At 37.1% G+C, this 10,230-nt stretch overlaps 2 protein-coding genes across 3 annotated transcripts; one reads left to right on the forward strand and one right to left on the reverse strand.

Moving 5' to 3' along the window:
* The first annotated feature begins 361 nt into the window (after window positions 1-361).
* LOC137963831 (cytochrome b-c1 complex subunit 8-like) lies at window positions 362-2,858 on the forward strand. The gene is made up of 3 exons (XM_068811042.1): window positions 362-444; window positions 1,785-1,979; window positions 2,435-2,858. The coding sequence occupies exons 2-3, from the start codon at window positions 1,810-1,812 to the stop codon at window positions 2,481-2,483; spliced, it is 219 nt and encodes a 72-aa protein (XP_068667143.1). The 5' UTR covers window positions 362-444; window positions 1,785-1,809; the 3' UTR covers window positions 2,484-2,858.
* Window positions 2,859-3,652: 794 nt separating this feature from the next.
* On the reverse strand, window positions 3,653-10,008 carry LOC137963837 (pyruvate dehydrogenase E1 component subunit beta-1, mitochondrial-like). Of its 2 annotated transcripts, none has more exons than XM_068811054.1 (15): window positions 9,752-10,008; window positions 9,298-9,357; window positions 9,112-9,189; window positions 8,782-8,862; window positions 8,678-8,704; window positions 8,522-8,584; window positions 8,244-8,330; window positions 6,824-6,949; window positions 6,524-6,657; window positions 6,183-6,255; window positions 6,008-6,073; window positions 4,597-4,635; window positions 4,374-4,498; window positions 3,942-4,056; window positions 3,653-3,849 (listed from the first exon to the last, which is right to left on the reverse strand). In XM_068811054.1, exons 2-15 carry the CDS (start codon window positions 9,346-9,348, stop codon window positions 3,778-3,780), a joined length of 1,137 nt encoding a protein of 378 aa, XP_068667155.1. In that variant the 5' UTR covers window positions 9,349-9,357; window positions 9,752-10,008; the 3' UTR covers window positions 3,653-3,777. The 2 variants fall into 2 exon arrangements, with proteins under 2 accessions (XP_068667155.1, XP_068667163.1); XM_068811062.1 differs by having other exon boundaries at window positions 9,304-9,357; window positions 9,752-10,004.
* Between the last annotated feature and the right edge of the window lie 222 nt (window positions 10,009-10,230).

A 10,230-nucleotide genomic window follows, 5' to 3' on the forward strand; every position in this document is an offset into this window, starting at 1 on the left:
CGCTGGCTTTTTTAAGAAAACGTCAAAGTCAGTTTCAGCTGACCGCCCTTTTCTTTGACCGGCGAAGTCCCGGACGACTGTTATCCTGTGCCAAATTACCAAAATGCTCTTGATCCGATAATAGCGGCTGGTTGACCATGATAGAGAGAGGTGTTGATGGGTCCCACAAAGACAATTAACCCACGGGCCACGGTCTCAATGTTCAAAAACACTCACTATGCTTGCTTGTGGAAAATGATTAGTCTGAGACTTCGGCCCAATATACGGCCTAGAGATACATTATCTATTGGAAACCGGGCCCATGAAGCCCACAAATAAATAAGTCATTCAGATTTCTAGCCGGAGCAAAAAATACTTTCTGGTTCTCGACGAAGGGTGCTGCGTCCTGGTTCCTGTCAAGCCTACGGCCGTCATCATCCGTCTTCCTCGCATCGCAAGCCGCAGGCCAGTTGCTCTTCCTCATTGTTTCTGTGTTCAATTTTTTTATTTTTCATTCTATGCTTCTTTTCCAGCCGAGTTACGAGGAGGTTGTGATCTATCAACCCAAGCCCTAATATAGAAGCTGGATCTCACGTGCTAATTTCTTTCAACTGGTTTTTGGAAAACCCGACGTTTGTTTTTCTGATCAGTCTCTTTGTTAAACTCGAGCTGTAAGATGAGGTTCTGGTATTGCACCTGGTTGACAAATTCTTGCGATTGGCTTTTATCTGTTTCATATACTGATCGTTAAGCGCACAAATGGGTGTTGTAGAAACCAAATCCTCTGATTAATAGTTAAGTCCAGGTGATGAAGGAAATTAACATTCTTTCTCGTGAACATACTTTCACTCATAATCCGGCCGAATCCTTCAAGTTCTCCTTTTGGAAATGCTCGACATTGTGCTTGGCGCCGTACTCATTTCAATGCTAGAATACCTGTGGATGGAAACCTTTTTTTTTTTTTTTTTTTTGCGAGTCTAATTTATGTATTTAGTTTCACTAGTTCTCTAGATGGTACTATTCTAATCTTCACTCCTTTTTGTTCAGCTTGTTCTCATTGTAATGCTTTTGTAAATAGTCACTTTGATGTCAAAATACTTGTATATGAAAACACTTCCTTTTTAAAAAAAAATGGTGGTTTACGTGATTTTTTTTTTTATTTTTTTAGCATGAAGACCTTCTGAGTTTTGTTTCCTTAATTCAAGCAAGCTGATTGAAAATTTCCTCTGCTGCATATGACAAAAGGGTTTGGAGTAGTTTATGACAATTCATTTCTTGTGGTGTGAAATTTTCAACAAACATAGGTGATAGATTAGTAAGTTATTCAGATGTTTTCCAATTATGCAGCTCCTGTAATTTCTTGATGCCATGGATTACTGTCCTATTCCTGAAATAGCTGCCAGTAGTTATTCTTTTGGTATTGTTCTTTTTCTGATATGCATGGAACAGAGTTGATAATGTTGTTGTTCCATGCATGCATGCCTTGTGGTACTGGCAAGGCCCATAGAAAAACATCAAGATAAAAAAAATTACGGGCTAGTCGAGGTCCACATATAGCACACTCCTGAAGCACTAGATTTTTCAAGACAAGTACTATCCTGCCTGGAAATGGTAAATTAGTTTAATCTCCTAAGAATGATTTGTTTGAGTCAAGTTTGTTTTTCCTGGTTGTGTTTCAAGTGTAGTGAACTTAGGTTTTGAGATTGATTCCTGTGGTTACAGACTCAGTCATCTAGTTCCTGTAAAATAATTAAGATATTATTTAAAATAAAAAAATTTTCTTTTTTGCTGTACTTATCTTCCAGAATTTAATTAAAGCATCCTGCTTCAATGGGTAAGAATCCGGTGCACATGAAGGCAGTAGTTTACTCGCTCTCCCCCTTCCAGCAAAAGGTGATGCCTGGACTTTGGAAGGGTTTACCTGACAAAATTAACAAGAAAGTCTCAGAAAATTGGATCAGTGCCAGCCTCCTCCTCACCCCACTTGTAGGCACTTATACGTAAGTGATTCTTTGATCTTCTTTTGTCTCTATTGTTATATCCTATTTCCCTTTCTCATCAATGTACTAAGTTGTGTGTTTCAGATTAGATCTGTCTTTTGTGTTTGTTTGTGTTATTTGACATTTCAGACTTTTTGGAATTTGAATATGTGAATATATTTATGTGGTTATATTTATCATTGGTCAGGTTGCAAAGCATCCTGTTCTTAGCTTGTTTAAAATCAATTCTTAGTTGTATACCTAGTATTGCCATGCTGAATCCAGCAATTCCTGTTTGATATGTATTTAGCATAAGGCATGCATCTTTCTCTTTTTCTTTTTTTTTCTTTTACTATGTGACACTTGTTTTAATGTTAATACCTAAACTTCTATTTGAAGACGTATATGTTTGTAGATTATATCACCAACCCATTAATAATAAGATTTAAATTATGAGCTGCCAATGTGTGGTACAGGTATGTTCAGTGGTATATAGAGAAGGAGAAGTTGGAACACAGGTACTGAGGGGCTGCATACCTCAAGCCTATCTAATCTTAAACTGCCAGTTGGTGGGTACTTGTTTTCATGATCAAAATTGGGACCAGTTCAAGGGGTCTCAAATTGCAGACTTTTTTTGTGTGGCTTTAATAAGGTGCAAGCTTTTTTTTCATTAAATCCATGAAGTTCTGGGATGGAATTACGGCCAGATAAATTTGATTCTGTGTATTCATTACAGGGCACATTTTGTTTTGTTTTCTATTGCAAGGACTATTAATATTTGAACTGTTGTCAACTCGAAGAGTTATGGTGTGTCTATTGTACTCTGGCCTCCTTTTTGGCTAGAAGAGAGAGAGAGAGTATAGTCTGGCCTACTATAACAACATTCGCAATTTCCCCTGGCCTGTTTGTTTTCTTAATTTGTTGGTTTTAGAGAGCTCGTTTGAGAAGAGTTTTCATTCTTTTTTCCACAAAAAAAAAAAAAAAAAAAAACATTTTCAACTACTTTTCATATGGATGCATGAACAATCACCCTAGTTAATTCATGCATCTCGCTGCAAACTGGACGATAAACATCTCATGTTTTCTTCTACTTGAGGCGCCATGAGGCAATCGATAGAGGATGTTGGTAAATATCAATTTTTTATTTTTAATTATACTAAAGTCTTCCAAAAGAATGTAGATTTAATCCAAAATCTTATCTGAATATCGATTACACATGTACACTACAAAAGACTAGAATCCCTAGATTGACTTCACACGCCAAATAAGGTAGAGCTGTGTTTATTTAATCTATATAACTTTTTTTTTTTTCTAAGCCAATTTATTGGTTTAAATTGCAGAAGCGGATATTTTATTTATTGTTAACAACCTATGGTTTTGCCCTAATTGCAAGCCTTTCAAACATGCTTCTATTTGCTGCTTTTAAGTTTTTTCTCGAAACGGCAAAACAGATTGCCACAACACTTCACATGAGCATATTCATTCAAAGAATTAAACATTCAGTCCAAGACTGTCACTCAATTTATTACAATTTTTTTTGTTTTTTGAGGAAAAGGTGTCACAATTTATTGCAATTGCTTAGCTTCCTCATCAACATTTACAAAACATAATGGCAATTTGATCCGCAAAATCTCAGACCTCAAAGTTTCTAGCCTTATCCAATGGACTCTCTGAAACATGCCTAAAAGCACCAGTAAGAGAAACCACCACACGGCAGTTTTACATGCCGTATTCAAATTTTCAAAATACAATACCCATGTTTGAAACACAGCTGGGAGCATCAAATGAGACAAAAAGAATGATCTCAAGGATTTGAAGGTTAATAAGCTGAGGCAGCTAATGAAACTGACCTATAGCATGCTCGTTTAGCTGCCCGGACAATATCCTCAACCTGATCAAAGTTTCATATTTCCACATACGTCAGAAAAACTACCAATACAATGATTTGGCCTGATAACAGTAATAGTTCTGAGCAGAACAAACCTGAGGAACAGCAATCCTCTCGAGATTAGCTGCGTAAGGCATCGGAACATCAGCACCAGCAATCCTTTCCACAGGTGCATCGAGATACTCAAAACTTTCTTCTACTACAGACGCACTGATAAGCAGAAAGCAAGGTTTAGTATAAATCTTTGAGCATCAAGTCAATACTATTCCACTAAAAAAATTAATAATACTTCAAAATTGAGAACCTGCTACCTGGATAATACTAAGACAAAAAACTGTGGTCCAAATTTTATTTCTTGAAAACTTTCACTTCAAAATATAATTAAATAAGAAAGGCCGAACACTAGCGGTCCTCACTCCTTAGTCTAGGCTTATCACTGACCAAATAAATCCTACAATCGTGACAAAACTAGGCTAAACGAATCCAAAACAAAACAACATTGTGGTGAGTATACGGGGTAAACTAACCAGATTTCCGCACCAACACCGTGCTGAGGGAGACCCTCTTCAACAGTAACTAGCCTGTTTGTCTTCCTGACCGAAGCATTAATGGTAGCTCTATCAAGTGGCCTGATCGATCGAAGGTTTATGACCTGCCGTGACAAGATTAGAGACAGTTTAGTAAAATGTAAATTCATAAATAAAAGGCAGAGCAGCTGGCAATTGAAATGCTGATTTCAGGTTAATTTACCTCAGCATTGATTCCATCTTTGGAGAGCTCTTCTGCTGCCTGCATGGCACCAAATCATAGTCACTTACAGATTTCAAAATGCAGGAGAAACAAGATGAGACAGGAACTGCAGATTACATAAGGAGAATATACATATGATGCTATTTACACTGCAAGAAGAGGACTTGCTAAAAACAAGGCAAGAACATGTCCCCACAAGTGCTAGTCATCATCCTGGCAATATTTTACATGCTAGCACCGTCCTAACGTGATTCACCTCGTACCTCGCTCTCTCATCCAGTTGCTAAGTTAACACAAGAATGTAGATAAGCCATTGCAAATATTTTTTATTATATGAAAAAAAAAATTGACAACTATTAACAGTTAAATGAAAGTTTCTGTTTTCTATCACCAAACAAAAGCGAAAAGAGCCCCTAGAGACAAAAATTTGTTACTCTTACCAATCCCTGAGGAACAATATGTAAACAACTTGAATACTTCAGGTATCCTAAAACCAAGCCAAGGGAAAATTTATACTCGTACTCATCAAAAGGTGTGAATATAGAAGAACCTCTGCAGAAGCCATCAATGTTTGTCCTTGAAAAATGACCAAATTGGTAGAGTAGAAAGATACTTAGAGCTCAAAAGCATGGGGCTTCCAAAAGAAGGAAAAAAGAAAAAGCTGAAAGGCTCACTGCCAATTATCATCCTATTTAGCTTCAGATGAAGTTCATTGCCAAAGAGATACAGAACCTCAAGATACACCAAAAGACCAGGTCAAATCCTGAAACACCTACCACAGTCCCAAGGCATGGTTACCAACCAAAACATATCAAGAAAAACCTGAATAACTACATTAGCTGATGTATAGTAAAAATTATATATTTATGCAACATACTGACATAAAAAATCATGAACTTCAAACTTCAATCTGCTTTCTGAATGATTGCATTGCTGTCATGAACTTTAAACAAAAGAAGGAAGAAACTTGCTTCTATTTTGAACACTATCATACAAAAATTGTCAAAAAGATGTCACAAGATGGTAGTAGTGGGTAAAAACCTAGAAGGCTCATTAAACAAGTCAACAAACACACTAGGACAAAAGTGCATGTAATTCATCAAAGACAATCTTTTCAATCATCAGGGCAAGTCAAAATATAGAGTTTGAATTATTGACATTAGGTGTTTTCCATCATAATCTTAATCATCAAACTCTGCAAGTAAAGAAAATACAATTCATGTTGAATTTTCAGAAATTTGAAAATAAGTCAAATGTAGGTATCAGTTCCAAGAACGACAAACTTCCCATGAACCTTCCAGAAATTATAGCACAACCGACTCTTATCCAAGTATGGACCTTGTCTCATCTGGCTAGCAGACAGTATAACCATATAACATGCACCAGAGACTAGAATGAGAATAGAACACACCTTAAGAGCATAACCAACCATCTTTGAGAAAGCCGTAATCGTCACATGTTTCCCTTCTCTTTCTATCTGTTGACAAATAGGTAATTTGAATGCAAGGGAAGACATCCTCGTGAACAAAAGAAAGAAAGAACTCCTGAAATTATCTTTTATTGGCTACAAAGAAATACATATATACCTTGGCTTTTCCTATTGGAAGACAGAAACTGGAGTCTAGAACTTCAGCCAGAACAGGGAATGATTCACCATATCTGTAGCATAATCCGGGTTAAAATGTGATAGAAGTTACCGAGGAAAAATTGCACAGAGAGCACACCTTAGAAACACAATTTGGACTAACTCAAACATACCGCCACATACATCACAAACACACACAAAGCAGACGCTCAGGGTAACGCACCAATGCATGCCAAGTGAGCCAGTACACAGCAGATTTTGAGTCATGCCGGCTACATCTCACATCAAGCATTAGACCGCACCAAGAATTCATTTTTGCAATTTTTAAGCGTAACCACTTACAGCAACTCGTTTTCAAGGAAAACTACAGGATCAGGGTCTCTGATAGCAGCTTTCAGCAACCCTCTAGCATCCTCTGACGAGTATGGAGCAAGAACTTTCAATCCAGGACATGAACTATACCATGCTGCAAAACACTGCAGACACAATCTCAAATAATGATTACCATGTCCATACCCTTCTTAAAACTTCCATTTAGATATATCACAGTAAAACCTAGAATTCGTCTTCAGTTCAGTTAATCGGCAAAGCTGTTCAGTTTTATAGAACAAGTTTTGATACTGGACCAATCGAAAGTAGCACCTGTGAATGCTGTGCTCCAACTCCAGCCGCTGCACCATTTGGCCCTCTGAAAACAATAGGAACATTGATCTGGCCAGCGGACATGTAGTTTGATTTTGCAGCAGAATTAATGATATGATCAATTGCCTGTAAAAAAAAAATATTTTGAATTATCAAATATCAATACAAACATGATCTGACATTCTCCTAAAAAAATGAAGCAAGAGTAACTAAGCAGCAGAGGAATTGTCCAAAATAGTGGTGCTCAGCATTAGTCTTTGCCCCTTAAGTAGATAAAACACAAGAGATGAAGAGATGTTCTCTTCCTTTAAGGGAGTGGATGAAGAAAAGATGAAATTTGATGGATGAGTCTAATACTGAAACTTAACAGAAAAGTTGCATTACTAGACAACAAGTAAGACCCCCATCAGAAACAGATACACACCTATGCATGCCTCAGTTAGACACCTGTATATTACTACTAAACAACTAGATTTTTTTATTTTTTTTGTTGAGAAAAATGAGATTTCATTAAGGCTGAAGGCGAGAACTACAAAGAAGAGGGTCCCTAATAATAAGGGATTAGAAGGAAAACCCTTTCCTTGGCAAGAAAATCCACCAAACAATTGGCAGCTCCATGAACATGACTCCAAGTACAAACAAGAAAGGAGGCATGCTTCATAATCTTGTGTAAAACAAGGCCAGCCAGCGACGCTAAGAAAGGTCTTTTTTGCCGGAGCACCAATTGATAACATTGCTTGAATCGCCTTCAACGTGGAGGGGACCCTGGAAATTTTCTCTGAAAATCATAAGGCCATGGCAAAGTGCTTGAAGCTTAGCCATGTTGGAATCAGAAACCCTTAGAGGGCCAGCAAAGGATGCCAACTAAGACATCTAGATGATACATTATTTACTCTTTTCTTCCGGAAGTCTCAGATGAATCACAAGTAGAACTCAGTATAAGTCTCCAATTCTTATCACATCATTATGAGTTTTCTTTAAGAAGTTATGAGTATTTTTTTTACACAATATATGTATTTTCTTTTTTGTTTAACAATTACAAGGATCATATGTAAGAAACATTAGTGTAAAGTTTGGAAGTAAATCTGCAGAGCTACCGTATTAAAAGTGGAAACTAGACAAGTTTTAGAAGCATCCTATACCATCTACTCTTTCACCAGAAAATGCTCAAGCTGAACTAATCAGGCTATTTTTTTATTTTATTTTTTTGAGAGGGATGTGGCGCGATTCGAACTCGCGACCTGACGCACCTAATGTAAACAGAATACCACCAGACCAAACGGACTTAGGTAACTAATCAGGCTATTATTGTGATATTTCTTTATAAGTTCTCTCACGGTCCACAGAAAAGATGAAAAGCATATGCATAACTCACAAAAACATAATAAAAGGAATATATTTTTGTCTGTCATTCTCAAACCTGCATAGAGAAGTTAAACGTCATAAACTCCACTACAGGCCTCAGACCATAGTAAGCTGCACCAACTCCAATCCCTGTAAAGCCCGCCTAAGGAGAAGTAACAACAATGAATTAACTGAATGGATGAAGAAGACAATAAAAAAAGATCACCAGAAATTTCAAGAACTGATGAATCATTCACAAATGATGTGATAGCCAATGCCAGAAAGCTGATAGCAGTGACAGTTCATCAATTCTTTGAGATAAGTATCTAAACAGAAGAAAAAGGCTGCAGCAACCTCAGTGATTGGCGTATCAAGAACCCTATCAGGACCATACTTTTCCAGAAGACCTCTGGATATCTACACAGAAAAAGAGAACAAATTAATGAAAACACTAATAAGAGCAACATCAACCCAAAACTATTATCTCAAATGCCATTGAATTTGTCTAACCTTGTACGCCCCCTGATATTCACCAACCTGCAGCAAAAACAAGCCATTAAATCAAAACTCTAGTAAACATTTTGTCAATAAATAGTTTTTGACCATCAGTGTACCTCTTCACCCATCAAGAATACTTTTGGGTCAGCAGACATTTCTTCATCAAGTGCAGAGTTTAAAGCATCACGCACAGTCATCTGTGACAATATGACCGACAATAAAGATTAGGTTCTTTGTACTGCATGCTACATACATTACTGTAGCACACACTCTGAACAACAGCATGGAGAGTTGTATAAATTGAAAGGTATTATCAGTAATGTCACTTCAATAAGCTAAAAATCACGCAAAAAATAATAAACGATGAATAATAACGTCAGGCTTCAAAACATCATACCGTAATAAGAACAATAATCTTCTTGCAAGCAATTAGTTATCACATTTACCTCCTTTGCTGCAGTAGAGAATGTTCTCTCCAGCACTGAAGCCGCAGGTTGTATCCTTTGCAAAGACTGTCTAAGAAACTGCAGCACCACACAGTTCAGCTGAGCAGGAAAAAAAAAAAATAGCATTGCGACTAAAATCACTTTAAAAGAAAAAAAAATATCAAAAGCTGGTTCTTATCATCCTACAGATACCGGAAATCCCCCACGTCCAACTTTTTGCCGCAGAGTCGTCCACATTTTTCCTCGCTGTCCAAATGAAACCAAAGTTACCAGAACATTACAAAAAAGCCATATTTACAAATCAAAAGTATAAAACACATGCCAATTGATTCAAAATCATCACGCGTATGATAAAAATACTTTGTAACAGAGAAGTGAGCAAACGAAAACATTACAAGTCAGTAAACCATCTGAACCCGCGAAAAACAATCTCAACAAAATGAACCGAGAAAATTTTATTAATCACTATTCCGGCCCCATTTGAACCAAACGAAGATATCCGCAACGACCTACAAAAGATCCATCTACAAGATCCAAAATATACAGGGATCTAGCCACAGGCACACACAAAAACAAGAGAAACAGAGTACCGAGAGGAAAAAACAGGAAGAAAAGAGAAGGCAAACAACCGAATACGAACCCTAGATATTTTCAGCGGTTTGAATCAAGGATCCAAGAGAGACTGTATAAAGAGAGATTGAGGATCTGACGAATCTCAGCGATGAGAGAAACGGAAAATGGGAATCCCGATCGAACTGAAGCAGAGGTGTGTGGCTATTGGCGATTGTCGTCGGAGGCACCAACAATTTATTGTTTTTCCTTCTTAATTTGATCTTACTAATTTTTTCTTCTTTTTCTATTTCTCTGTTCGGGTCTCTTCGTTGTCTCTCTCCCCTCGCCGTCCATGAAATTATCATTACACCCTCGGATTGACATTAATTGGCATAAATTGAACTGTGTGATTTTAGGGCTACAAAAGTTGTACATAAATAATCTCATTTTCTTGTTGTCGTGTTTTATTTAATAGAAGAACTAAGATTATGAAAATGGTTTAAAAAGAAAATCATAAAAGGACGAGCTGTCCTCTCTCCTTCCTTTTGTCCTACACAATTTTTTTCA

Source organism: Aristolochia californica, unplaced genomic scaffold (assembly GCF_029961685.1).
Source record: "Aristolochia californica isolate CCGP_79_NKW_82.1479 unplaced genomic scaffold, dmAriCali1.0.hap1 SCAF_1, whole genome shotgun sequence".
NCBI classification, from domain to species: domain Eukaryota; kingdom Viridiplantae; phylum Streptophyta; class Magnoliopsida; order Piperales; family Aristolochiaceae; genus Aristolochia; species Aristolochia californica.

Excerpts from the sequence above, each read along its gene's own strand:
- LOC137963831 (XM_068811042.1), top strand. The coding sequence starts at position 1,810 with ATGGGTAAGAATCCGGTGCACATGAAGGCAGTAGTTTACTCGCTCTCC. Across the intron at positions 1,980-2,434 it reads CCACTTGTAGGCACTTATAC|GTATGTTCAGTGGTATATAG; the intron begins GTAAGTGATTCT and ends TGTGTGGTACAG.
- LOC137963837 (XM_068811054.1), bottom strand. The coding sequence starts at position 9,348 with ATGTGGACGACTCTGCGGCAAAAAGTTGGACGTGGGGGATTTCCGGTA. Across the intron at positions 9,190-9,297 it reads GTGGGGGATTTCCGGTATCT|TTTCTTAGACAGTCTTTGCA; the intron begins GTAGGATGATAA and ends GTGGTGCTGCAG. Across the intron at positions 4,499-4,596 it reads AAGATGGAATCAATGCTGAG|GTCATAAACCTTCGATCGAT; the intron begins GTAAATTAACCT and ends TTGTCACGGCAG.